The sequence below is a fragment of the Ochotona princeps genome, chromosome 2 (assembly GCF_030435755.1).
Source record: "Ochotona princeps isolate mOchPri1 chromosome 2, mOchPri1.hap1, whole genome shotgun sequence".
Classification (NCBI taxonomy): Eukaryota; Metazoa; Chordata; class Mammalia; order Lagomorpha; family Ochotonidae; genus Ochotona; species Ochotona princeps.
In genome coordinates, this window is record NC_080833.1 from 18,156,392 (window position 1) to 18,184,315 (window position 27,924).

Here is a 27,924-nt window from a genome sequence, read left to right on the forward strand (position 1 = left end):
TGCCCGCCCCAGCCCACTAGAGTGACCCTGAAAGCCCCCGCCCCCGGCCCAGAGGCCCGGTTCCTTCTTTGTCCCTGCCCCCCGCCTGGAGCTGCTCTCTGGGCTTGGCCAGGCAGGACGGAAGGGGAGCACAGAGGCCTGCTTCAGGCCTTGGACCGCCGCAGCCCCGGGAGGAGCCTCGCGTGGCCTGCAGGACCGTGCTCCCTTCGCGACTGCACCGACGCCTCAGGCAGCGCGGGCGGCTTAGGCGGGGCGTGGAGCCCACCGCGGCTGCGGCGGACCCCGGCCCGGCCCCTCCGGTTGTCCCACCCCCGGCCCCGGCTCCGGCTCCGCCCGCGCCGGCCAGCGAGTCGCGCCGAGGCCGCTCCGGAGCTGCAGCCGCGCCGCCATGGGCCGGGCTCGGCCGGCCGAGCGCCCGCCGCGCGTCCCGGGGCCGGACGAAGCGCCGCCAAGCCGCCGCGCGCGCGTCATGGGGCTGCTCGGGGCCCTGCTCGCCGCCGCCACGGCCGCAGCCGCCGCCCGGGCCTTCGCTCGCCACGCGGAGGCCCAAGCGTCTGCCCGGCAGGTGGGCTGGGCTGGGTCGGGCGAATGAAGATGGGGGTCGGGAACTGGAGGGGGGCAGGTGGCCGGGCCGTGCCAAGCATCGTCCCGGGAGAGCCCAGGGCTGGGACAGTCCCCGGGCAAGGCTGCCCTGGACGGTGACCGCAAACAAAGGCGCGGTGCGATGCTGGGGACGCGGGAGAGGGTGATGATGCAAGAGCGGGGTAAAGCCACCAGGGTCATTTGGAAGGGGACTTGGGAAGGACAGGGTGGGACAGAGTGGTGCGAGGGGCAGCAGCTAAAGGAAAGCACGAAGCTGGACCAGGAGGTGCCCTTCCTCCCGCACAGGAGGCTGTGCGCAAGGCCCTGGGGCCCGAAGGCTTCTTCCTCTTCTCCTCATTGGACACAGACCAGGATCTCTACATCAGCCCAGAAGAATTCAAACCCATTGCTGAGAAGCTCACGGGTAAGGAGAGGCACACCTGGCTGTGCTGCTGCACAGCCTGGCAGGGATGGAGGGAGGGCGCATCCTCAGTGTCCCCGGGCCTCTGGGATCCTTCCGGCTTTGGCCCCTCCTGGCTAGTCGCTTGGCTGAGCTGCTGCCACTGGCCAGCTCCTCAGTACCGCAAGACACCTTCCACCCATGACTTCTCTCCTGAAGCCTGGTGCCAGGAGCTGGTGCTGCCAGCGCGCGGTGGGGTACTCCATCCGGTCCCTGCCATCCACGTGTACCCAGTTGTGGGTAGTGATTCAGGGAGCAGGGAGACCGTGAGGGGCTGAAGCACTCTGATGAGTTGTAAAACACCTGCCTCCCGTCCCCATCTCTGTCCTTCAACTTTCTTGTGACATTTCTGAGACTTGGGACTTTGTGAACCCTGACTGCTGCTGTGGGCCTGTCAGTAGCTGACAAAGGCAAGAAGGAGGGGGCAGCTGCTCACGGGGCGCTATGGCTTTCTGGGACTCAGGCATGTGAGCTGCTAGGTTGGCCACTTGCTGATCTGTGACCCGTGGTCACTGCTCGTGGGGGTGGAGAGTCAGAAGGCAAATGCTAATTGGCCACAGGGCAGTGTATCAATGTCTGTCTGAGGCAGGCAGCAGGCAGTTCTGTCCCCAAAGCAGATGGGCAGGCAAACAGGTCATACACCCTTGTGGCCTTGCTCTTACCTCGTGTTCTGCATATGTGTCTCTGAACGGCTGCATAGCCACCTGCGCATCGTCCTTTTATGGCCAGAGAGCGGGAGGGCCGTGCTAATGACAAGTTCACCAAGCTGCTGGGTGTGCAGGCCCTTTTTATTTTTTTAAGTTTTATTTATTTGAAAGGCAGAGTTGGAGAGAAAGAGAGGGAAAGATCTTCATCCTCTGGTTCATTTCCTAAATGGCAAGAATGGATGAGATTGGATGAAAGCTAGAACTAGGAACTCCATCTTGGGTCTCCCACATGGATGGCAGCCCAAGTCCTTGGTGGACAGGTGCATCAGCAGGGAGCCAGATTAGAAGCAGAGCAGCAGCCTGGTACAAGGGCTGTGTTGGCTAATAACCACTCTTCATGTGCTGGGATCCCTTATGGGCACCAGTTTGTGTCCTGGCCGCCCTGCTTCCCATCCAGCTCCCTGCTTGTGGCCTGGGAAAGCAGTGAAAGAAAGCCCAAAGCCTTGGGACCCTGCACCTGTGTGGGAGACCTGAAAGAAGCTGCTGGCTCCTGGCTGCAGATTGGCTCAGCTCCTGCCGTAGCAACCATTTGCTGATGAAAATTTTTCTCTGTCTCTCCTTCTCTCTGTCAACTTGCCTTTCCAACAAAAACAAATAAATCTTTTTAAAAAATAAAAGAAAAGCAGAACAGCCAGGGCTCGAACAGGTGCCCATATAGAATTGAAGGGAGTGACTTAACCCGCTGTGACTTAACACCACAATACTGATGAAACATTGAATTTCTTCAACATAAACATTTTTCCCTCCTTTAGCTCTCAGCCATTAGCCAAATTTTGGGAAAGCAGAGGGCAAAGCAAACCAATCCAAGTGAGGAATAGAGGCAGGGAGTTCCTGCCAGGCGGTGGGATTGTGGGCATGGTTCATTTCTTGCTTTTTACCTTAACAGTTTTACAAGTTGTCCATAATGATGTTACTCATCAGCCCGGAAATACAACTTCTGTTAAACAAAAAAAAGAAAAGAAACCCGATGGGCTTGAACATGCTGAGTGTGATGATGAATAATGATCCATGGTAGTGGTGAAATCCAGCAATTAGCAGGTGCCATAGCAGCCTGAGTGTTCCTGTCGCTCTCCGGGGGCCACTGCAGGCAGGAATGGAGTGGTCCTAGAAGACATGTGGCAAGGGCGCCCGTGGACTTCCCACTCAGAGACGGGGCCTCCTCCGCCCCTTCGCATTCGGGGGCATCCGAGGCAGGTTTCAGTTCGTTTAAAAGGCAGAGAGAGAACCATCCAGCACCGGTGCTGTCCACACTGACCACAGGGGCAAGGGCTGGACCAGGCCCAAATGGAAAGCTCGGTCCAGGTCTCCCACCTGAGTGTCAGGGCCCCAGCGACTTGAGGCATCCCACCTGCTGTGCATCAACTGGAATGCAGGTCAGAACTGGGGCTTGGGCCCCGAAGTGAGCACCCCAATGGACATCTTAGCTGCTCCACCAAACGCCTGCCCTGGACCTGTAGAGAGGAACCCTTGGGGACTCTGGGGACCCCTGACTAAGAGCTACGTCCAGGCTGCCAGCCGGAGTTCTGCCCACCGGCTCTTCCATCAGCCACCGCCAGCTGATCAGCTGCGCCTCTGCCTGGGTGTGAGACACCATGGGCCCCATCCGGCTTCTCTGCATGGCATGTGACTCGCCCCTTTAGCCACTGGCTTCTTTCTCCCCAAGCCCTCCTGGTGCCTCCAGGACACTCACCTGGCATACTTCTAAGCAGGAGCAGATCTGAGAGACCGGGCAGTGGCTGCTGGCCGACCTCTCCTTACACAGAGGGGACGGGGCCTCTTGAGAAGAAAGGCAAAGAAGCCCCTGACGCCAAATACAGCCGACCTCCTCTCCCTTTCTGATCTCCTGGTTGGGGATCCTTCTTGGTCCCCAGAGGACCAGGGGTACTGGTGGGTTCCAAGTCCCAGCAGCCTGGCTGTGGGTCCCGATGCCCACTTCCTGGCTGTGCAGCCTCTAGGGGAGCAGCTCCCGTCTCTGAGCCTCCACATTACAGCCTTGAGAGGAGCAGCATCATGGTCACCTCCCAGGACTGTGATGGTGGACACCAGTGGTCACACTGGCTTCATCCCAGTGGGTCCCTGCCACCTGCAGCCACCTGTGTCCTGCAGGGTCTGCTGCAGCCCCCAGCTATGAGGAGGAGGAGGAGCTGACCGCCGACCCCAGCGAGGAGACACTCACCATAGAAGCCCGGTTCCAGCCTCTGCGGCCGGAGACGATGACCAAGAGCAAGGATGGGTTCCTGGGGGTGAGTGGGGCAGGGCGGGGCGGGGTCCCTGCGCATGTGCATTCTCACCGTGCTCTCCTCTCCTCTCTGCTCTGTGGGCTGCCCTCTGCATGCCCCACTACCATTCCAGGCCCTGTCTGGGACTCTGGGTGTCTGGGATGCTGTTCCTGCTGCCCAGGCCCACAGTCTGGAGGGGGAGCAGGAGACAGAAGAGTTGTGAGTCCAACCCCAGACAGGAGGATCTGGGATGGCTTCCTGGAGGGAGTGACCGTTGACAGAGACTGACCACAGGGGTAGGGAGCAGCAAGTGCAATCGCCACAAACCCTCTCTGCTCATCCTGTTCGTGTCCATCCGCCTTGGCCTCCCAAGCCCAGTGCCTGGCACTGATGGGCACCCTGATTGAGCTACGGTTTGGAAGGAGGAAGACCAGATGGGGCCCTGCCAGCCCCGCCCCCCGAGGCCTTCCTGCACGCTCCTCTGGGCCTCCTCTGTTTCAGTGATGTCAGACTTCCTTCCCTGCTTCCTGGTCACCAGGCTGGCCTCCAGCTGGGGCCTCAGGCCAGCTTGGCCTTTCTGGGAGCAGCTGCGCATGCTCAGAGGCCCAAGAGCAGCCCAAACCAGCAGGATGGGACAGGAACACTGCAGGGGGCATCTGGGCAGGGTGCTGACCAAGGGAGGCCAGCCTGGAGGGAGAGGGTGCCTCGGCTGGGCTGCTTGCCCCGGGGAGTGCAGGGCGGAGCTCAGCTCTGCTGTGGAGGCAGTGAGTTCACTTCGGAGTTGTTGAACTGGTGCTGGGAGAGTCCTGGAAGTGGTAGGGAGCTCTGGCGTGGTCGCCACCCCCTGACAGCTGGGCCGGAGGGAGGTTAGCGATGGTGGCCACACAGAGCAGGCAGGTGGTCACTGCAGGCCTGTGAGCACTTGGCACTTGCAGACAGCAGCGGCAGCCCAGGCCCCTCGGTGGGAATACCTTGTGTCTTCCTTGTCACCTGCCATCTGTGCAGGGCTCCTGCCACCCTGCCTGCAGGGAAGGAGAGGAACCTGCTGCTTGCCAAAGACAAGGCGCCCTCCTCCCGGTGGTCTGAGCTCCCCTGAGGGGCACTGTACGCTCAGGGTCACAGGGATGGGGGTGGGAATAGATACCTGGGAGTGGGGGGCATACAGCCTGCAAGGAGGAGCTGTGAGAGGGTAGGGTCCCCAGGGCCTGCCCCAGCAGCTCCAGACATGGAACCAGGCAAGCAGAGTGCCCAGTACGCCCAGCAAGTGGAGATGCCCCCTGGCCTGTGTCTTCAGACTTAGCTGCAAACCAAACAGGAGGTTGGAGAGTGAAGCGCAAGGCAGAGTGGTGTGGGGGTGGTCCCAGGGGACACAGCCCAGCCCCCAGGTTTGGGTTCCTCCCACACCCCTTCAGCTGCCCCACCCTGAAGCAAGATGCTGTGACCCCAGGCTGCCCCCAGGGTGGGCCACAGGGCATGCCCTCAGTGCCCCAGAACTCTGCTCTCCCTGGCCCAGGTCTCCCGCCTTGCCCTGGCTGGTCTTCGCAACTGGACCACTGCAGCCTCGCCGAGTGCCGTGTTTGCTGCCCGCCACTTCCGGCCCTTCCTGCCTCCACCAGGCCAGGAGCTGGGTGAGCCCTGGTGGATCATTCCCAGCGAGCTAAGTGTCTTCACCGGCTACCTGTCCAACAACCGCTTCTACCCCCCGCCACCCAAGGGCAAGGAGGTGAGGGCAGCCACAGCAAGAGGCAGGCCCCCAGTGGTCCTGCCTGCTGCGCCCCCTCTGGGGCTCCCGCATCACTGTCCCAGGACCCCTGGGCCTCCGGTCTGGAGCTGATCCTCACCCTGGGCATACAGGCCCAGCAGGACATTGCAAGCCAGCCTGGGTCTCTGGCCCCCTCCCTCCCTGCAGGTCATCATCCATCGGCTCCTGAGCATGTTCCACCCGCGCCCCTTCGTGAAGACCCGCTTCGCCCCGCAGGGGGCAGTGGCATGCCTGACCGCCATCAGCGACTCCTACTACACAGTCATGTTCCGGTGAGCTGGCCAGCTTGCCAGGCCGGGGGCTTTCAGGCATGGTAGGGGCAGGCCTGGCCTGCCATCCCAGCTCCCCTGGCCTGTAGGCCCAGTTCACACAAGGACCCAGAGGGAAATGTGGCGCTACTTGCTCACTGCCTCAGGCAGGTCACCTTGATGGTGCTGTCCACACGGAGGGTCCGAAACACCAGCTCACACGCACCCTGAAAAGACCATGGAAGCTCAGGGCAGGGTCAAGGCGAGGCTTCCAGAGGAGGCCCAGAACCTGGGCCACAAGGGATGCCAGCCCTTTCCCCACACACAGGTGTCGGGAGGAAGTATGTGGTGGGGGGCACCCTGGCTTACCAGACCCCTTCTCTGCAGGATCCATGCCGAATTCCAGCTCAGTGAGCCACCCGATTTCCCTTTCTGGTTCTCCCCCGGCCAGTTCACTGGCCACATCATCCTCTCCAAGGATGCCACCCATGTCCGTGACTTCCGCCTCTTCGTGCCCAACCACAGGTGGGAGCTGCGCCGACGCCACATGGGGAGGCTGCTGCTGACACAACTGCCCACAACCCAGGGGCAACTAGGGCATTGAGCAGGAAGGGGCTCCCGGCCTGGATGGGATGGAGGCTGTGGCCAGCTGAGGATTGGGTTGCTGGGCACCAGGGCTGAGCTATGCCTCACTGAGCCCCTGGCTGGGAGTCATCAGTCCTGGGGTGCCCCCATGTGGCAGGTTGACAGATTGCGCCCAGCAGGTCCACCTCCTGTTAGGGAGGCTATGGGGAGGGGAGCAATGGGCAAGGATGGTGCCCACTTGTCAGTCTGCCTCGGAGACTTGAGGCCCGACTGGGAAGGTCCTCTGACCTGTCAGGAGCCTGGTCGGTGGAGGGAAATATAGAAGCAGGTTGGGCGGAGGAAAGGGTGTGTCTTCTAGGATCAGAATCCAGCAGCAACAAGCTCAGGTAATTCGCAAGGTGAAGTTTCATGTCCCCCTCTGTATCATGGTCACTGTGATGTTACACAAGGTACAGCTCTTCTGCCCTGGCCGCCCCAGGTCACTGAACGTGGACATGGAGTGGCTGTACGGGGCCAGTGAGAGCAGCAGCATGGAGGTGGACATTGGCTACATTCCCCAGGTGAGCGCGCAGCTGTCCCACCCCAGGACTTGGGGTGTGTCTTTGAGGGTCACAGGGGTCACGCCCCTGAGCCACCCCTGTCCACTGACCCCACCCAGATGGAGCTGGAAGCCATGGGCCCCTCTGTGCCCTCTGTGATCCTGGATGAGAACGGCAACATACTCGCCAGCCGCCCACCCTCGGGAGAGCCCCTCCAGTTCGTGTTTGAGGAGATCACGTGGCAGCAGGAGCTGAGCTGGGAGGAGGCTGCCCGGCGCCTGGAGGTGGCCATGTACCCCTTCAAGAAGGTGAGGCTGGGTAGGTGTGATGGTCAGGGGTGGGCCGGGTGGGGTGAGGCCTAGAGCTGCAGAGCAGCAGGTGGCAGGTGGCCCTGGGGCCTGGAAGGTATGCAGGCAGCTGGCCTGAGGGAGCTCAGCAGACCCTCATCATACACTCACATACATGTATAGACACATGTCTATAGAATACATGTGGACAGGTGTACATGGATACACCATATACATATAGACACACACAAAGTACAGGTGCAAACACAGACATGTACTGGCACAAGCTTAGACACAGAGCCATACAGACAGATGCAGGTACTTCCACGGACACACAAACATGTACCCACAGACACACTTGTCTTAGAGACACACATGCATACCCAGGAATGCATACGCTGACACATGCCTGCACACAGGCACACATACATCCCCACAGAAATACGCACATGTACATACAGAGAAATATCCTTCAAAGAAACATGTGGGCGGGGCATGCACATAGAAACACATGTACAGTGACCCAAGTACCCATGCCTGCATCCGTGTACACGGTCTCACCATTTGTTCCCAGCGCCCGCGCAGGGCCGCGGCCACACCCACTGCCTTGCCCTGTCTTGGCTGCAGGTCACCTACCTGCCGTTCACCGAGGCCTTCGACCGGGCCAAGGCTGAGAAGAAGCTGGTGCACTCGATCCTGCTGTGGGGGGCGCTGGACGACCAGTCCTGCTGAGGTGAGGGGCCCGCCCGGCCGGTCCGGGGGCTGAAGGCGAGCCTGAGACCTCCATGATGCCCCCGATAGGACTCTGAGGGACTTGGGGATGTCACAGCAAGGGGGAGGGGTTCTGTGTGGAGCCAGGGGGAAGCCACGAGAGGCAGAAGAAAGGGCAGCCTGGGGCGACCCCCTGCCCTTTCTTGCCTAGTGATGTGGCTGAGTGACCTTCCCTCCCCGGAGCTGGGCAGGTGGCGGGAACACAGCCTACACCCTCTCAAGTGTCATATGCATGTGACTAACGACAGGGCATGCTTTAGAGCTTCACACACTTGTAACAGGGGACCGAGGACTGGAGGCGGGGCTGGCGTTCAATTCCTGGAAGAAACCCCGCAAAACTGCTCCCAGCAGCCTTCTCAGGGGTCAGGCATGGGTACAAAGACAAGTGCCCTCAGCCAGCTAGTGCTAGGGCCCAGGCACCTGGGTGCCAAGCAGTAGGCAAGGGGCCGCCGCCCCACAGTGAGGAAGATGATGGTCCCTCCTTGGGGAGGACACAGTGTGGCACAGAGGTAAAGGAAGTTAGGGTGTGGTGAGTGAGACACAAGGCCAGATGGCATGAGGCCGTGTGGCTGGGGTACTGGGGAGGGCCTCCTGGAGAAAGTAACTTTTAGTAGGAGTTTGTCAAATGACAGGGGAAGAGTGTTCCAGATAGAGCAGTGGCCTGTGCAAAGGGCCTGGGGCACAGAGAGTTCAGTGTTTGCAAGTCCCTGGGTCAGGTAGATGCCCTGTTCAGAAGCCAGTGTGATCCCATTAATCAGTTATCACCTATCCACTGCCTATTCTGTGGCAGCTCCATCACCTGGGCACAGCCTGGGGCATGTGCCCCAAACCCAGTCGCTTCTGATTGAAAACCTCAGTCAGGTATGGGGCCCCTTGCCCACGCTCTGTTATCTCTCGGGACAGGTTCGGGGCGAACTCTCCGGGAGACCGTCCTGGAAAGTTCGCCCATCCTCACCCTGCTCAATGAGAGCTTTGTCAGTACCTGGTCCCTGGTCAAGGAGCTGGAGGACCTGCAGGTGAGCAGGCGGGTGGGCAGAGCAGCCCCATGGGAGCTCTGGGGCAGGACCGTGCTGGGTGCTGAGGTCTCAGAGCGCCACCCCTTGTCCCCACAGAACAAGCAGGACAACCCGTCCCATCGGAAGCTGGCCAGCCTGCACCTGGAGAAGTACAGCTTCCCCGTGGAGATGATGATCTGCCTGCCCAATGGCACGGTGGTAGGCACCCCGGGTCTGGGCCGCTTAGGGGTGCCAACCTGCCCAGCTTTGGGTCTGGCACTGCCTTCTGGCTGCAAAGCCTTAAGCTAGTGGGCGAAGGTTACAATTTGTGAAGAAGTGCAGGCCTGCAATGAGCTGGGGAGACTAGTCTGGCTTTTCTGATCCCAGCTGCCCTGCTTGGAAGTTCTGGGGCAGTGGGAGCAGGCTTGGCTGCCTCAGGGTCTTAGTGTGGGGCAGTTCCTGGAGCAGGAGCCTGCACGGAAGGGAGGGACCAGGCAGCAGGCCAGGGGCTTCTGCGGCCCCACGCTCAGCACTGACCGCACCCTGGGGGGACTGGGACCCAGGGGAGGTGAGGCTGCTCACGTAGTCCTGGCTGCCACCTTGCTGGAACCAGCCATGGCTTTAAGGCTCTCCCTGGCTATGGCAAGAGGCAGAAGAGGAAGCAGGCCTGTGGAGTGCAGGTGCTGGGATAGCTGGGACTGCGGCCATAAGCACAGAGGACATAGGCCATTTTGGGCTGTGGCAGCCAGAGAGGCCACGGGAAAGATGATGCTGGGATGCCAGGAGGTGCTAGTGTGTCTCCCGCCCCCGGACTGGGAGAGGAGGAGTCCCATTGTCAGGATGGGTGGCAGCTAGCCTGGGTGAGGACAGCCCCAGAGGGGTGGGGCCAGGGTCCTCCCTCACCCAGCCCCTCCCCCAGGTCCACCACATCAATGCCAACTACTTCCTGGACATCACCGCCTTGAAGCCTGAGGACTTGGAGAACAGTGTCTTTGGTTTCTCGTCCACCTTCGAGGACCCGTCCACGACCACCTACTTGCGCTTCCTGCGGGAGGGCCTGCAGCGTGGTCTGCCCCTCCTCCAGCCCTAGCCCTGGCCTGGCTTGATGACAGAGACGTGTCAGGCGGGCAGGCCTCTCACAGCCCATCTCAGACTTGGCCTGTGTGCCTCCCCACGGGGCCTGCCATCAGCCAAGGGTGGTTGCCCTAGGGAGTTGGGAGTGGGAGAACTAGAGGTGCAGGTGGAGGAACTCGGAGCTCAGGCCTGCTGGAGCGCAGGTCCTTGTGATCCGTCCCCTTTGTTGCTTTCTCCCCACCCACAAAGGAAGCCTCATGGGGCTCCAGCCCACAAGCTCTGCTCTGCCCTGCCCACCATCCCCCCTGCATACACGGTTTTGGAGCCATGCCCCCTGTGCTCCCCAGACCACCAAGACCATGATGGCACCCCAGAGGCCTGGGTAGGCCTCACCGGACACCAGCTGCTTGGGCAGGTCAGCTGTGAAGCCAGCCTCTGCCTCCAACCAGAAGCAGCCCAGGGTCAAGGGCTCCTACTGCCCATGCCCCGGAAGCATTCCCACTCCTTGGAAGTTGGCCTTCTCAGAGCCCACTCTCTCCTGCACCTCCGGGTGCCCCACACCAGCTCACCTACGGCCGGGGGCTGTCGGCTTTCCTTGGCCACTTCCAAGGCACAGGCCATGTCTGTGTCCAGGCCTTTTTATACTCACAGGAAAACGTTCTTAGGGAATTTCCAGTTCATAGGGACTTCGGGATGCCCAGCCCTGAGGAGAAGGGAGGGGCCTGAGCTCCCCCAGCAGCAGCGCCATGACAGCTGGGCCTGAAACCCCAGAGGGCCCAGCTCGATGTTCCCGCTGCTGCGTGGGGGGAGGCCGGCCTCTGCCTCCTCTTCAGCTCTGTGGAAGTAGCTCGCTCCTTCTTGCCCCCAAGCCTGGTCCCATCCCGGGGCCTGCCGTCGGGGTACCCACTCGGAGCCCCCCGCCAGTTGCTTTCTCCATGCTGCGTCGGGTATAAAACGGCAGCCGGTGGGCTAAGATGGCGTGTCCTTGTGCTTTCTTGTACCCAGCAGGTGAGGGGCGTGGTGCTCACTCCTGCCCTGAGGATATACAGACTGGAGGTTCAGGAAGAGAAGTGACTCTGAGGGTCCCCCAGAATGGCGGGATGGAGCTTCAAGCCCACGGGGGACTCCAAGACCTGGGCTTGGTGCTGTATCCCCACCTCCCTTCCTGCCTGTTGTCCCTGATATGGAGCCCAGACCCTGTCATCTCCTGTGCTGTGTGCACGGTGGAGCCAGAGCCAGTGCCCAGGGCTGGGTGCTGCACCCTGAGCAGCAGCAGAGAGGGCGGACGCCTGAATGTGCTGAGGCGTATGCGCACCCTTGAGCCTGGGGTGGGGTGAGAGTGTCAGCCCCTCCCCCGTACCCCAGCCCGCTCCCTACCTGGCACTGCTCCAACCCGTTCTAGTGCCAAAGTGCCCAGTGTCTTGCCAGCTGTGCCTTGAGGCCCCGCTGCACTGGTCGAACCTCTGCCACCTTCTCCCTCTCCTGTGATGGGGAAGACAGGGCTGGTTGGACCCTGGAGTGGGCGTCATTGCCTTCTGCGTTCCCACCTTCCCACGGTCCAGCCCCTGTTGGGACTGACTGTGCAGGTGGGAGCTGGAAGACTCTTGGGACCAGACAGCCTGCGTGCCTTCCCCAAGCAGCTTGTGGCAGAGCACATGGCAGGACTTAACTACTGAAAGATTCTCAAGTTAGCCCGTTGACGTAGAGCCTGAGCCAGGCATGAGATGATCTTTTCCGGAATTACGTGTTTATTTGGAAGGCACACTGACAGAACTCTCCCGCCTGGTGCTTTACTCTTTGAGGTCCACAACAGGCAGGGTGGGCCAGGGTAACACTGGGAAGTGGAACCTCAGTCCAGGTCTCCCAGGTGGGTGGCAGGGACCCAACAACTGGAGCCACCCTCTGCTGCTTCCCAGGGTACGCTTTAGCAAGAATCTGGGAACAGAAGTGAAGTTGAGACTCAAACTTAAGCACTCTTTAAAAAAAAAAAATCGTGTGTGTGTGTGTGTGTGTGTGTGTGTGCTGCAATGGCTCAGTTGGCTAATCCTCCCCCTGCAAGCACTGGGATCCTATATGGATGCTGGTTTGTATCCCAGCTGCTCCACTTCCCATCCAGCTCCTTACTTATGCCTGGGAAAGCAGTCGAGCACAGCTCAGGACCTTGGGATCCTGCACCTGCATGGGAGACACTGACTCCTGGCTTCAGATCAGCTCAGCTCTGGCCATTGCAGTGATTTGGGGAGTGAACCAGCAGATGGAAGGTCTTTCTATTTTGCCTTCTCTCTGTAAATCTGCTTTTTAAAATAATAATAAATAAGGGCCTGGCCCGGTGGTCTAGCGGCTAAAGTCCTCACCTTGAACGCGCTGGGATCCCATATGGTTGCCAGTTCTAATCCCGGTAGCTCCACTTCCCATCCAGCTCCCTGCTTGTGGCCTGGGAAAGCAGTTGAGGACAGCCCAAGGCCTTGGGACCCTGCACCCATGTGGGAGACCTAGAGGAAGTTCCTGGCTCCTGGCTTCAGATTGGCGCAGCACCGGCTATTGCAGTCACTTGGGGAGTGAATCATCAGACGAAAGATCTTCCCCTCTGTTTCTCCTCCTCTCTGTATATCTGACTTTGTAATAAAAATAAATAAATCTTAAAAACAAAAAATAATATTTTAAAAGAAATTATAGGGGTTGGCTTGGTGATATGGTAGGCTAAACCTCGAACTATGGCACTGGCATCCTGTATGAGCCCAGTTCATGTCCCAGCTGCTCCACTTCCGATCCTGGGATCAGCCTGGAAAAGCAGCGGAGGTTGGCTCAAGTCCTTGGGGCCCTGTTTTTACGCTGGAGATCAGGAGGAGGCTCCTGGCTTCAGACTGGCTCAGCTCTGGCCGCTGTGGCCTTTTGGGGAATGAACCAGCGGATGTAAGATCTCTCTTTGTCTGCCTTTCAGATAAAAATAAGTGCATCTTTAAATAATTGTTTATTTTTAAAGTTACAGAAAGATTGATCTTCTATCCACTGCTTCACCCCACAGACGGCTGCAGTGACCAGAGCTGGACAGGGAGGAGCCAGGAGCATCTCTGGTTCTCCATGCAGTGGGGCACCCAAGCATGCCTGCTGCTGTTCTCAGGCTGTTAGCAGGGAACTGGATCAGAAGTGGAGTAGTCAGGACATCAACCAGTGTCTATGGGATGCTAGGCTCACAGGTGGTGGCTTTACCCGCTGCTGCCACATGCTGGCCCCAAACCCAGGCATTCTGAAATGGGACATTGGAAATGGGTGTCCTACCCTGGCACAACACCAACTGGCCAAACACCCATTCTGACTTATTTGCTTTTTTTTTTTTTTTTTTTTTTTTTTGAGACAAAACCTTTTATTTGAATGGCAGATTAAAAGAGAATGAGGGAGGCAGAGATCTTCCATAATGCTTGTTCATTCTGCAAATCACCACAAAGGCCCGAGCTAGGCCTGCCTATCCAAAGCCAGGAGCCTGGAGCTTCCTCTAGCTCTCCCACATGGGTGCAGGGACCCAAACACCTAGACCATCTTTGGCTGTTTTCCCGGGCACATTAGCAGGGAACTGGATGGGATGTGGAGCAGCCAGGACTCAAACTGGTGCCGGTGTGGAATGCTGGCATCACGGACAGCAGTTTAACCCACTATGCCATGGCACTGGCCCCTACCCTGACTTATTTGAAGCCAATTTCAGGACACAGTGAAGTAGAGGAGGGAAGGGAAAATGCTAGGCCAGGTTAGAGTCAGCCCGGGCTCAGCCCAGTCCCAGGGAAGTGCTCTAGAGTATAAACCATGGCGCGTCCTTCACTGGGTGTGTCAGTTAATCCCTGGCACAGGAGAGTGGGCTTCACTGTCCTCCCTGTGAGGGGTCCTGGGTGGGGCAGCATAGTTGTCTAGGCCACCAAGCGGTATGTCCACCCAGGAGCGACAGCATGAGGCCAGGCACCCAGGAGGGGGCAGAAACTGTTAAAACCCCAGCTGCCATGCTGGAAAGCTGGTTGGCCTTGGACGTCAGCCTCAGCTTCTGGCCAGGACCAGCTTCACAACCTGCAAGGCCCCCAATTTTAAAATGACCAACAATTTCATAATCTGCTTCCCCTCTGGACACAGGTTTGTGTCCTGGCTGTTCTACGCTCCATCCAGCCCCCTGCTTGCGGCCTGGGAAAGTAGTCGAGGACTGTTGTGGGCTAAGGAGTTGATTAGCACTGGTTAAGCTGAGCACTACAGGGAATGGACTTGGGGCTAAAAGCACCTGATCTAATTGGACTCAACTGTACCCAATACGCTGCTAATGAGGGTGTGGGGGAAAGAGTAAGCAAGGAGAGGTGATAGGGCAATAAAGGCAGGAATCGGAGAGACTTCCACCATCTCTGGTCTCCTGTCGGTGCCTCATCCCCAGATCCTCGCGGTGTCCATGTTACTGGCTGTGCTGGACGAAACAGAGGACAGCCCAAAGCCTTGGGAGCCTGCATCTGCATCAGAGACCCAGAAGGAGCTCCTGGCTCCTGGCTTCAGATTGACTCAGCTCTGGCCATTGCGGTCAATTGGGGAGTGAACCAGCAGATGGAAATTCTGTCTCTGTCCATCTCTCTGTAAATCTACATTTCAAAGAAAAATAAATCCCTTTTTTGTTTTCTCTCTTTTTTTCTTTTTCTTTTTTTAAGATTTATTTTTATTGGAAAGTCAGATATACAGAGAGGAGGAGAGACAGAGGAAGATCTTGGTGTTTGCAAGGCAAGGACTTTAGGTGCTAGGCTACCACACCGGGCCTGAAAAATAAATCTTTAAAGAAAATGTCAAGAGGACAACATAGAGCATTAAGCTAAGTATGAGGTTCTAGAAATAGGGCTGTTTGGGACTGCACAGGCTGTTGGCCCACAGAACCGGCCCTGGCTCATGAGGACCACAGGCTAGGACCAAAGATCACGGCCCAGGAGCCAGATACAGCCTCAGCTGGGAGAGACCAGGATAAGGGAGAGGGTGTGGGTCTCTCCCCAGGGACCCCTGGGGTCTGGTCCAGCTGATCAGGAGTCTGCAGACGCGACGTGTGGCAGCTTGGTATGCCCGTGTCCTGCATCTTAGTGCTGGGCTATGCTGTTTCAGACTCAGCCTCCTGCCAGTGCACGCTGGGAAAAGCAGCAGAGCATGCCCCAAGCATCTGGGCTACTTCACCCACGGGGGAGACTGGCTTGCATTCCTGGTTCCTGATTTCTGCTTGGCCTGGCTGTGAGTCTTGCCGGTTTTAGGAAGTAATCCAGCTCTCTTCTTTTTTGGGGGGAGTAGGGGTTGAGTGGAAGACTCATTGTGCCTTTCAAGCAAACAAATCTTTTTTTTTTTTTAAAGGACTATCCAGAGCACTATTATCATGTTTTATTATTTTTTTTTATTGGTTACATTTCATTATGTGACATAGTTTAATAGGCAGTGGGATTCCCCCCACCCCCCAAACCCCCCGGCCCCCCGCCATGGTGGACTCCTCCACCCCTCTGCGTTACCACAGTTCAAATTCAGCTGAGGTTCTCTCAATGAAAGCATCTACCAGGCATAAAGTCCAGCATCATATTGTCCAGATAAGTTCATCTGTTGAATGCCTGATTGTTAAGAATCAACCACTTATTAACAAGGTTGTAGTTGCCTTTCTGTATCTTCATTTATTCATCTGCTCAAGTGGTTGTACTAGTTCTCCAGTTGTGAATTGCTGCCAATCTCGCCACTTCCAGCTCGATGAGGCAAGCAAACAAATCTTTTATAAAATGCATGCTGAGTGTGTGTGTGTATGTAGGAAAGAGATAAAGGCCAGGACAGAAGGGAAGCTTCAACGACTGGGAGCCTGCTCTGTCTGGAGAGACCCATCAACTGACGGAAAGCAGGGACGGCGCCAGATCCCGCGCCCTGCGCACTGTGGAGTGGGGTCGCAGCCCTGGGCGCCACAGACAATGCACACTTTGGCTGGGGATCAAGCTGGACAGACCTCGGCTCCCCAAAGGGCAGAGGGAAATAAAGGTGTAGAGAACAAGGAGACGCAGGTCAGCGTTGGGGATTTCGGGAGAACGGCCTGCTTAGCCCAGGGGCACTGACGGGGGCGTGGCCTACCGTCCCGCCCCCTCGGAGGCCGCGCCAGCCCCGCCCCCGCCTGTACCCGTTAGTCCCGCCCCCAGCTGCGCTCGTCAACCCCGCCCCCGGCTGTACCCGTCAACCCCGCCCCTTCGGAGGCCTCGCCAACCCCGCCCCTGGCTGTACCCGTTAGTCCCGCCCCCAGCTGCGCCCGTCAACCCCCCCCCCGGCTGTACCCGTCAACCCCGCCCCTTCGGAGGCCGCGCCAGCCCAGCCCCCGAGCCAGGCCGGCCGGCCGCGGGGGGCGCGGCTCGCTGCGCAGCTGCGGAGGATCGCTTCCGGGGGGCGGGTCAGCGGAAGTCGGGCGGTTGAGGCCGGGCAGCTGGCGGCGGTAGGAGGGGCCCTGAGGTGCGATGCCCGGAGTCGCAGACTGAGGTGAGCAAGGTCCGGGAGCGGCCCGGGCTCGTTCCGGCGAGCCGCGGCGTGAGGCGCGTCCCGCACCGGTTCTCGGGGCCGCCTCATCTTGGCCAGGGGAAGCGTGTCCCCGAGGGGGGTGGTCACTGCGTGTCAGCCCGCGAGCGGTGGCCGGACCCGACCCGGGGCTCCTCGTTTCCCCCGCCGTGCCGCCGTCCGCCCTGCTGAGCCGGCCTCGGGCCCGTGGACTTGACCGACCTTGGCCCCGGTCGGCTCGGTGTTGCGGGGGAGGGGACGCGCGGCCCGGCCAGGACCCAGCGGCTGCTTTGGGGGCCTCGCGGGGGGCACCGCCTGGCCGGGGTGCGGGGACAGCCTTGCCCCGAGCAGGTCCGTCTCGGGGAGCAGCATGACGGCCGCCTTGGAAGGGACTGTGGGGGTCGCGCGGGGCGCAGGGCCAGCCCGGGTCCTCTGCTGTCCAGTTAACTGCTGTGAGGTCCCCGAAGGCCAGGCGGGTCCCCCGGCGCGACGCTGCGAAGGCTGCCCAGCCTGGGGACTGGGCACTGCCCCGACGCCGGAGGGGTGGCCGTGACGCCGGGGCTGCCTTGGTGCCGAGTTTGGGGGTCCAGCCGGTTATAAACACACGACTGGTGTGGCTCGCAAATTCCCCACCAGAGAGGAAGTGGCTGTGATGGTTTAGGTGAGAAACAGGCACCGTGGTGGCGAGACTGCATTAGGAGCTGGCATTGGTTACGGGGGCTTGCACGGAGACGCCTGGGGCCAAGTGACCTTGAACAGTCCCTTCCCCACGTGCATCAGAGTGAGCAGACACCTCTGCCAGGGCTGACAGGCTCCCCATGGGAAGTCTCCGCAAAGAGCTGCTCTGCCGGCCTTGCCCGGCCTCTGTCCGGAGCCTGACCAGGCACTCCTAGAGCTGGGGACGGAGCCTCCCCTCCCCTGTGGCACCCACCTTTGCAGTTTTTCGTTCCTTCCTACTCTGAACTCACCTGGCCACCTGCTTGGTGATGATTTATCTCCAGCCTCCTATCTCTTGGCAGGACTGAGTTCCCTGAGAACTTGACTTGCCCCTTGCACAGCCCACAGAGCCAGCACAGGGCTAGGGACGAACTAGGGAGTGAAGCAGCCCACGGATCGCACCTGCTTGCCACGGGTGTGCATCTCTGAAGAGCGTACTTGGAGAGATCCTTCCCACCTGTGTTGCATCCTAACACTTCATTAAGCACTTCAAATCCATTTCACTGATCCTTAAGGTAGAGAAACCATTCAGAAAGATGAAATTATCTACCTGAGGCTGCAAAGCCAGGAGGTGGCTAAAGCAAGATAGGAAGTTTAGGCTCTTCTCCTTGGAGCCTGAGATTTGCCACAGCGGCTACTTAGTCTCCTGCTTCTGCCCCTGCCCCTTACCAGGGTCCAGCAATGCTCTGCTTCTATAGCTCTAAGAACTAAAGTGGGGTGTGGTGTGGTAGCCTACTGGCTGAAGTCCTCACCTTGCATGCACTGGGATCCCATATGGGTGCCAGTTCTAATCCTGGTTCCTCCACTTACAGTCCAGCTCCCTGCTTGTGGCCTGGGAAAGCAGTTGGGACTCTGCACCCATATGGGAGACCCAGAAGAATCCCCTGGCTCGTGGGTTCGGATCAGCTCATTTCCGGCATTGTGGCCACTTGGGGGGTGGGGAGGATGAACCAGCAGATGGAGGATCTTTCTCTGTCTCCTCTCTGTGTATCTGTCTGCCCAATAAAAATAAATGAATAGGGCCCGGTGGCTTGGCCTAGTGGCTAAAGTCCTCACCTTGAACACCCCGGGATCCCATATGGGCGCCAGTTCTAGTCCTGGGAGCTCCACTTCCCATCCAGCTCCCTGCTTGTGGCCTGGGAAAGCAGTTGAGGACGGCCCAATGCATTGGGACCCTGCACCCGCATGGGAGACCTGGAGGAGGTTCCAGGTTCCCGGCTTCGGATCAGCGTGCATCGGCCCGTTGCGGCTCACTTGGGGAGTGAATCATCGGATGGAAGATCTTCCTCTCTGTGTCTCTCCTCCTCTCTGTATATCTGACTTTGTAATAAAATAAATAAGTCTTTTTCAAAAAATATAAATGAATAAATCTGTTAAAAAAAAAAAGGCTTAAAAAAAACCCTAATGTGGGGCTTGGGCACATCTTCAGCTTAGCTCTCCCATGAGCTTTGTACATACTAAAGGGTTCTGTTTATGCCCCTCCCTTTCTTTTTTGCAAAGCAGAGTTACAGAGAGGAGAGGTAGAAATATCTTGCATCTGCTGGTTCACTTCCCAAACGGCTGCAACAGCTGGAGCTGAACTAATCCGATGCCAGGAGCCTTTTGGTCTCCTGGGTGCAAAGACCCTTGGAACTTCAGCCATCCTCAGCTGCCTTTTCAGGCCATTAGCAGGGAGCTGGGTCAAAGTGGAGCAACTGGAACATGAACTGATGCCCATGTGAGATGGTATGCCACAGGCTCAGTGCCTCTATTTATAAGTTTTGGCTCAAGAAACCTCTGGGCCCAGGAGGTGCTGCAGGTCGGCCCAGCTAACCTAGAGTCTGGGTTAGAACCTTGGAAGGTCTGGATTTGGAGAAGCCTGTGGTGGGGGAAGGCGCCTGCCCTCATGGGACATCAGCAGGGTCTCAGTTTTGTGGTGCTGTGTGGTAGCCACTGAGTTCCCATTGTGGGGGTTATTTCACAGGAAGGGGAATCTGGCACTGACCAAGATGGCCTAATATGAAGGACTCAGGCCTGCCACGTCTCCCAGCTGCCTGGTGGCTGCCTTGTCCGTGGAGCGCTGGAGGCGACTGCAGTGTCGAGAATGGAAACCAATGTGGTAAGGGGTATTCCCAGGGCAAGTATGGTGGGAAGTAGAGCTCAGGCCTGCCCAGGTGCCATCCGAGGCTCCGAAGCTGGCTAGGACTTCCTTCTCCCTGGAGGCCTGGAGTTGGAGCAAGGCTGATTCCCACCCCATCTTCCCAGGAGAACCTGCTAGATACACTTGGGATGTCTCAGGAGTCTGTGTGTTTTTGCCTTTCTGTGCCGAGGGAGGGAAAGAGCCTGGATGATCCGTCCACCAGCTGAGTCCTGGCCCTTCGCTGGGCCTTCCCGATGCGGGCTGCCCTAACAGCATCTGGTGTTCCCGTGGGTGCTGGCCAAAGGGAAAGCTGGCCATGAGTATCCCCAATTCCAAGCTGGGGAGTTCAGTCTTCCTGCTAGAGAAATGGGCAGGGGCAGTAGTTGGAATCTTGTCTCTTTGCTCTAGACTATCCCAATCTGGCAAAATAAGCCACATGGAGCTGCTCGAAGTGTGGTGAGGAGAATTGGGACCAACCTACCCCTGAAGCCATGTCCCCGGGCAGCCTTCGAGGTGAGTGCCCTGGAAGGGCAAGGTGGTAGCTCCTGAGTCGGGGCCATCTGTGTGACCTGTGAGTGTTACTTAATGACTGAATCCCAGGTTCCCCATCTCAATAACAGTGTGTAACAGAAATCAAGTTTAACTCATACAGGTATGCATTATTAACTTACATTCAATATGAAAGGGAATCATACTGATTCAGTTTTAAATTTTAACCATAAAAATTATGGAAAGTAAAAGAAAAGTTATCTGGAACTGTAGGCCTAATGCAGTGGCCTAGCGGCTACAGTCTTCACCTTGAACGCGCTGGAATCCCATTCAGGCACTGATTCTAATCCCGGCCACCCCACTTCCCATCCAGCTCCCTGCTTGTGGCCTGGGAAAGCAGTCGAGAACGGCCCAAAGCTTTGGGACCCTGCACCTGCGTAGGAGACCTGGAGGAAGTTCCTGGCTCCTGGCTTCAGATCAGCACAGCACTGGCCGGTGTGGTCACTTGGGGAGTGAATCAACAGACGAAAGATCTTCCTCTCTGTATATCTGACTTTGCAATAAATAAAACAAAGCAACAAAAAAACCACCACCAACAAAAAAACTAATAAAGTTATCTGGAATCACATCATGACAAAGCTGTAAGAAGTTTCCTGTTGCTGTGACAGATTTTAGATGACCTTGTACCCATATTCACAGCTTCAGAGGGCAAGATTGCCATCTGTGATTTTTAAAAAACGAGTTTATTGAAAGGCAGAGTGACAGAGATCCATCTTCATCCACTGATTCATTCTGCAAGTGGCCAAAACAGCCAGGGTTGGTCAAGTTGAAGTTAAGTCTTACACGTGGGTGGCGGGAGCCCAAGTATGAACCATCCTCCATTGCTCCCAGGTGCACCAGCAGGGAGCTGGATCAGATGCAGAGTAGCCAGGACTGGAACCAGGTTTTGTTACAGGATGTTGGTATCCCAAGTAGTGGCTTAATGTACCACATAACACCTGGGTCATGGCCATCTCGCTGCTGAAACCCTGAACTCTATACTCCCACATGGTTTGCTTCTGGCCTATTGTCCACATGGTTTCCAATCAGAAACCTTTCTCCTGCCCATCTAGGAAGCCTTCCTGACACCAGTGCTGGATGAGGTGCCCCTGCTGTGTATTTTGCACTGTCCAGTGGCTTCTTGGGGTCAGTGCATGTGTGCTGATGAATTTTACTTGTCCACAGACCTTGCCCAACATCTCTGATCTGTGTCTGAGAGATGTGCCCCCCGTCCCTACCCTGGCTGACATTGCCTGGATTGCGGCAGATGAAGAGGAGACGTATGCCCGGGTCAGGTAGCTGAGGCGGTGGCTGATCTGCCGGGGAGTGGGGAGCTGCTTCGCAGGGAGAGTCCTGGTGAGGCTGAGGCCATTGAGGAGAGCTGTTGGCCAGAGGGGAGCAGAAACCAGACTGTGACATGTGGCAGTCCAGTGGCCATCTGTGACTGGTACTTTCATCTTTGGCCCAGGAGTGATACGCGCCCCCTGAGGCACACATGGAAACCCAGCCCTCTGATGGTCATGCAGCGTAATGCCTCAGTGCCCAACCTCCGAGGGTCCGAGGAAAGGCTCCTGGCCCTGAAGAAGCCAGCCCTGCCTGCCCTCAGCCGCTCCACCGAGCTGCAGGACGAGCTGAGCCACCTGCGCAGCCAGATTGCCAAGATAGTGGCAGCGGATTCAGGTAGGAGCCCCGGTGCTGGGGCCGGGATGTGGCAGGAAAGGCTAGGGAGAGCAGTGCTCCTTGGTTCAGGAGATCTGGGGCCCATGGCTCTGGACTTGAGCAGCCTCTGGACTTCCTTAGGATAGTTCCTACTACTCATTTTGGGCTGGTTGATTTGGTTAGGAACATAGTAATCACTTAACCTGTGATGCCAGGCAGACTCCTTTCCTTAACCACAGAACCAGGACCTTCTTCTGAGTGTCTAAGGCACATCTTCCACGAGCCCCCAATGGCTCCTTCTCAAGCATTTCCCACCGCCAGGAGACATACCTCCTTTCAGTAACCATCTTCCCCTCCTTGCCTTTTCTCCCAGACCTCATCTCCCCACTCTTCCAGCTTTCTGGATGCAGTTGAGGCAGAACCCTGACTAGGGGCATGGACACCCACAATCTCCTAAGATGCTCAGTGACTTAAAGCCATAGTCCCAAAACTTATCAGTTGGGTACATAAACATCATAGTGCTATTTAATTCTATCACATGAGAGTTTCATGGATGAGTTGCATTTCTGTTTCTAGGCTACTTTTTGGTCATCTAAGCCAGACTTAAAAACTGAGGAAATTCTTTCCATTAAAACTTGAAAAACCGGGAGCACCATCATCCTTGTAGTTCTCAGAACACTCACTGACAGGCAGCAGGAGTCGAGCTCCAGCTCAGTTAGAAGAAAAGATGAACGCAGGCCTTGACTGTCTCAGCTGCCATCCCATAGCCAGCCGTGGGAGGAGCCTGGGGGCAAGGACAGTGGGGGCTCTCCCGATAGTCACTGCGGTGGTTCTCTAGGGCGTGCTCGGGGGAGGGACAGTGGGGGCTCTCCCGATAGTCACTGCGGTGGTTCTCTAGGGCGTGCTCGGGGGAGGGGACAGTGCTGCCGTTTTCTAGCCCCAATGTCCACCTGTGCCTGTCGCTCTCTTTCAGCCTCGGCTTCTTTAACGCCGGATTTCTTATCTCCAGGAAGTTCAAATGTCACTTCCCCCTTGCCTTGTTTTGGATCCTCATTCCACTCTACGACTTCCTTTGTCATCAGTGACATCACCGAGGAGACTGAGGTAGAGGTCGCTGAGCTCCCATCAGTCCCCCTGCCTGGTTCTGCCAGCCCTGAATATTGTAAACCAGAACACAGAGCAACCTGCAGCTCCTCCGAAGAAGATGACTGCATCTCTCTGTCCAAGGCCAGCAGCTTCGCAGACATGATGGGTATCCTGAAGGATTTTCACCGAATAAAACAGAGCCAAGATCTGTAAGTATTTGGATACAAAGAGCTCTGGTGATCCATGTACTTTAGTATCGTTATTTCTTTTTGAAGAGAAATGGAGACAAATAATGGAGAACAATCTTCTGTCTGGTGGTGATTTGGTCCCCAAATGCCCACCATAGCCAACGCTGGAACTCCATCTGGGTCTCCCAGAGATAGCGGGAGACCACTTGGGTGATTACCTACTGCTCCCCAGAGTACAGGTTAGCAGGGAGTTAGATAGCAAGCAGAGTACATAGGACTTAAGCCAGTCACTCTGAAATAGCATGCCAGTGACAGTCCCATTTTTTAAAGATGTATTTATTTGGGCCCGGCGCCATGGCCTAGTGGCTAAAGTCCCCTCCTTGAACACGCCGGGATCCCATATGGGTGCCGGTTCTAATCCTGGCAGCTCCACTTCCCATCCAGCTCCCTGTTCGTGGCCTGGGAAAGCAATGAGGACGGCCCAAAGCTTTGGGACCCTGCACCCATGTGGGAGACCCAGAAGAGGTTCCTGGTTCCTGGCTTCAGATAGGTGCAGCACCGGTTGTTGCGCTCACTTGCTGAGTGAATCATTGGATGGAAGATCTTCCTCTCTGTCTCTCCTCTCTGCATATCTGACTTTGTAATAAAAAATAAATTTAAAAAAATCTTTAAAGAAAAAGATGTATTTATTTTTATTGGAAAGTCAGGTTTACAGAGAAGGAGATACAGAGAGGAAGATATTCTATCCACTGCTGCTTCACTTCCCAAGTAGCCGCAACTGAGCTGATGCAAACCCAGGAGCCAGGGGCTTCTTCCTGGTCTCCCATGTGGGTGCAGGGTCCCAAGGCTTTGGAGCATTCTCTACTGCTTTCCCAGGCCACAAGCAGGCAGCTGGATGGCAAGTGGAGCAGCTGGGACATGAACTAGTGCCCATATGGGATCCTGGAGCATTCAAGGTGAGGATTTAGCCACTAGACTATTACGCTGGGCCCAGTTCAGCTTTCTTATTACTAAAGAGTGCCCCCATTCCCTACACTTCATCGTGGGGGAACAAATGATATATTTTTGTTATCCCTAATTGGTAGGTACTTTTAGTGGAAGGAGCTTCTCTACAGTTGGGATTTCTGCTTTAAGATGTGGTGGGTAGGATAGGGGGTGCGTATTTAGTCCCTGAGATCATCACCCATTGCTGGCTCCAGCTTCCTGCTAATGCAGACCTGGGAAACTACGGTAATGACTCAGGTAATTGGGCTCCTGCCACTTGTGTGCAGGGAGACCTTGATGGCACTCTCAGCTCCCACCTTTGGCCCTGGCCAACCCCCAAGCCACTGTGGACACACACACACACACACAAAGACCTAATACACAAAACAATCTTGCAAATGCAGATTAGAAAATAGTCTTTTAAGAGATATAGGTAGGGCCAGGCACAATGGCTCCATTGGCTAATCTTCCTTCAAGCACTGAGATCTCATTTTGGGTACCAGTTCATGTTCTGGCTCCTCTACTTCCCGTCCAGCTTCCTGTTTATGGCCTGCAGAAGCAGTAGAGGACGGCCCCAAAGCCTTGGGATCCTGCACCCACATGGGAGACCAGGAAGAAGCTCCCATCTCCTGGCTTCGGCTATTGCAGCCACTTAGGGGAGTGAATTAGCAGATGGAAGAGCTTTACATCTGCTCTTTATCTGCCTTTCCAGTAAAAATAAATCTTTAAAAAAAATGTTTTAAAAAAAGAGTGATATGTATTTGCTGAACCTGGCAGTTCATCAGAATGGCAGAGATTTATTAATAATGTACTGTAGAAATACTGAAAAATAATCCCCACGGAATGAGGCAGTTTCTGAGGGTAGGGGAGTTTGGGAGTGTCTACCTTTGAGAACCTCTTACAGAGCCCTGGAGTTCAGTTTGCATTTTTCCAGGTATGGTCTGAGCAGCTGCAAGGGACTTGCCAGAGGAACTCGTGCAAAGATATAGGTTCTAGACACTTCAGTTTGAGACCCAGACCTTCATGGCCAGCACCAATGAAGCTTTGTTGCTTGTTGAGAGTGAAAAGCTGCTCTGAGGGCTGACGGTTGATGGAGTTCCTGTTGAAGGGATGGCTACTCACCCTGAACGGGGTCTCTGACAACCATACAAAGCTAGGCAGCTGCCTTTAGTGCCCACGTCCCCAAGCCCAGTCACTGCTGCTCTTGATCTGCTCTGAGGGCTTTCCGCCTTTGGTCACCAGGTTTTATGGATTGATATCTCAGACTTCTCTTACTTGCCTCTTGAATTCAGTGAATCCTAGACAACTTACTTGTCGACTTTCCCACTTGGGTTCTGGGATCTTTTCTTCTTTGTAGTAAAAGCGCTGGGTCAGTGACTAAGAGTGGGGATGTAGCCTAGTTGGCAGAGATTCAAAAATAATAATTTCCCTTTATTTTGCATTTTTGGCTTAATATCTCAGCCTTTATATTAGCCTAACAATCAATAAAACATCGTCAATGGGATATATGTATGTTAGTTCACTAGAATTTCAAACAATTATTTTCCAAGAATTTGAATTATTGGATAATTTGAGCCTACCCCAACATGCAGTTGCTTTAGGTCCTACAACTTCCTCATTCTCTCTCTCTCTCTTTCACACACACACACGTACGTACGTATGTTTAGCTGTAATTCTGGGTCTCCCCTGAGGGGAAGAAAGGGTAATAACAAATTTTTTCTTCGGAATTAGTAAAAGTCAATTGCCAAGTGACTTCCTCTGCAGATCCTTTGGGAAAATGTTACAGAGAAAGATAGGGCTGGGACTGGTGTTGTCCTGTCTGCTGTGCCTACACCCCATATGGGTGCTGTGTCCTGGCTATTCCACTTGTGAGCCAGCTCCCTGCCAGTGGTTTGGGAAAATGGAGAATGGCCTAAGGCCTCAGGTCCCTGAACCCACATGGGACACCTGGAAGAAACTCCTGGCTCCCAGCTTCAGACTGGCCTAGCTCTGGCCATTGTGGCCATCTGGGAAGTGAGGTAGAAGATGGAGGATCTCTCTCTCTAACTCTTTCAAGTAAAATGAAACCTTAGAGAAATAAAAGGGATAGGATAGGATAGGGTTAGAGTGGAGAGCAGAAGCTTAGCCTTTGAGGCCAGATCTACCAACCTGATGGTCCTATATTTTGCCCACTTCATAGTCGTAAACAAACATTAGTGCTCTACTTCAGAGGTAATGTGGAAGTAGCCAGCTTGCTTTTGAACTCCCAGCTCACTGGCTGAGTGCTTACTGTCATTAGCACTAACCTCCTGTGGTGGTCGTGAGGATTCTAGGAGGTGATATAGTTAGACTCAGATGTGATTCTGTCTCCAGGAACCGGAGTGTAATGAAGGAGGAAGACCCTGCTGTGCTTATCTCTGAGGTCCTGAGGAGGAAGTTTGCTCTGAAGGAAGAAGACATCAGCAGAAAAGGAAACTGACATGGCTCAGCTCTGCAGACTGTCTCATGCTCCTGGATTCCTTCAGTAGCTGCCTTGCTCACCACAGGACTCTGCGTCTGAAGTAGCAATCTTGACAGTGTTTGACAGGCTGGAGCTTGGACTGAAGAGCAGAGCTGGCTGACATGTCTCCCATCCCTCAAGCCTTAGCAGGAGCTGAGGCCTAGGCTCTGTATTGAGACATGTTACAGGTGATTATGTAAGTTGGAGTCTGTTTCAAGGTAGAAGTTTGTTTTTTCCTTGCGCTGTGTGAAAATAGGTCCTAAATGACTTACTACACTGCATCAGACCCCATAACTGGTCTCACAGGACACTTTGTGCCCAGCTGTCACTCTCAGCTGCTTGCTTGCAGTAGGGCAGGCCTGGGGGGAAGGCTGTCACTGTTTCTGTACAGATTTGCACAGGACAGGGAGATCTTAATGCTGCTGCATCAGAAACCTACACCAGTACCCAGCAATCACCTTTCCCTGTCTAGATGTAGAGGTCAGGCCACTGGGCCAGCTAGCACTGGGCTGCTCCTGGGAGGCCTGGGCCGGTTTTTCTTACACATATTTTGTAATACTGTATACAACCAAATCTACCCTCCACGGCCCCAGGGCCTCACCAGTTTCACTGAAAGCTCTCTTCCATGGACTTTAGTTTGAGCCCAGTAGGAAAGAGAACAGGAGGGGAAGGAGCACACCATCCTCCCAGGCCCTCTGAGCTGGGCCAAGGTTTGTACCGACTGCACCATGCATGACACGATGCCTGCAGGTCTCTTGATGGTAGGTGGTATGTGCACTGTGTGGGGGGGTTGAAGCATTACCTGACATTAAATGAAGGATTGGGACAAGAACTGTGTTTTCTTTGTCTGAGCTGAGATCACCCCGGACCCTTTAGGAGTATAAACGCCTGTAATTTTTAAGGGGTATGAACATTTCTGGCTTCTTTTTTCTTATCATGTCCTGCCCTTATAAAACAAAACTTTCATAGTTTCTTTCCTCTTTGTAGATTTTGCCCTAAACTCGTAAAAGCAGCTTAATCTTACAACTTGCAGGTTTACTCTGAAATGTGCTTAAGCCTTTCAGGCACCATGCATGCGCCTCCTGGTGGATTTATGTCTTGGTGGGGCACAGGCTAAATCCAAGACCCAAGTTCATCCTGAACCTAGGAAAATGACAAAATATACACTACCACTCAAGTTACTGCTCCAAACATAAAACATTACCAATGTTAATTATCACAACTAAACATTTACTTGGATTCAGTTTTATACCTTATGGAAGAGTACTACGAGGATTTTTCAAAAAGTTCATGGAATTTTGTATTATGAAAAGACCAAAAACCTTTTTAATTTCCATTTTTACATGAGTTTTCTGAAATGCCCTCATAAAGTCATTCGGGATTATTACATGGCTCAAGACTTTTTTAAGGGAGACTGAAGCAAAA

General features: G+C 55.7%; 2 protein-coding genes across 3 annotated transcripts; both read left to right on the top strand.

The window, feature by feature from the left end:
* The first annotated feature begins 249 nt into the window (after window positions 1–249).
* SELENON (selenoprotein N) lies at window positions 250–10,422 on the top strand. The gene is made up of 12 exons (XM_058677090.1): window positions 250–565; window positions 889–1,006; window positions 3,856–3,992; window positions 5,482–5,691; window positions 5,878–6,002; window positions 6,366–6,503; window positions 7,042–7,123; window positions 7,222–7,410; window positions 8,017–8,122; window positions 9,064–9,176; window positions 9,273–9,374; window positions 10,075–10,422. The coding sequence occupies exons 1-12, from the start codon at window positions 389–391 to the stop codon at window positions 10,243–10,245; spliced, it is 1,668 nt and encodes a 555-aa protein (XP_058533073.1). The 5' UTR covers window positions 250–388; the 3' UTR covers window positions 10,246–10,422.
* A 6,153-nt stretch (window positions 10,423–16,575) lies between these two features.
* MTFR1L (mitochondrial fission regulator 1 like) lies at window positions 16,576–27,331 on the top strand. 2 transcript variants are annotated; one of them, XM_004592233.4, is made up of 7 exons: window positions 16,576–16,724; window positions 19,420–19,554; window positions 19,984–20,088; window positions 21,289–21,398; window positions 21,572–21,783; window positions 22,736–23,057; window positions 26,373–27,331. In XM_004592233.4, exons 2-7 carry the CDS (start codon window positions 19,540–19,542, stop codon window positions 26,476–26,478), a joined length of 870 nt encoding a protein of 289 aa, XP_004592290.2. In that variant the 5' UTR covers window positions 16,576–16,724; window positions 19,420–19,539; the 3' UTR covers window positions 26,479–27,331. The 2 variants fall into 2 exon arrangements, with proteins under 2 accessions (XP_004592290.2, XP_058533093.1); XM_058677110.1 differs by lacking the exon at window positions 16,576–16,724 and adding an exon at window positions 17,319–17,400.
* Window positions 27,332–27,924: the final 593 nt, after the last annotated feature.

Coding starts and splice junctions, on each gene's coding strand:
- MTFR1L (XM_004592233.4), top strand. Junction 21,399..21,571: donor GAGACGTATGCCCGGGTCAG/GTAGCTGAGGCG, acceptor TCTTTGGCCCAG/GAGTGATACGCGCCCCCTGA. Junction 23,058..26,372: donor ATAAAACAGAGCCAAGATCT/GTAAGTATTTGG, acceptor TTCTGTCTCCAG/GAACCGGAGTGTAATGAAGG.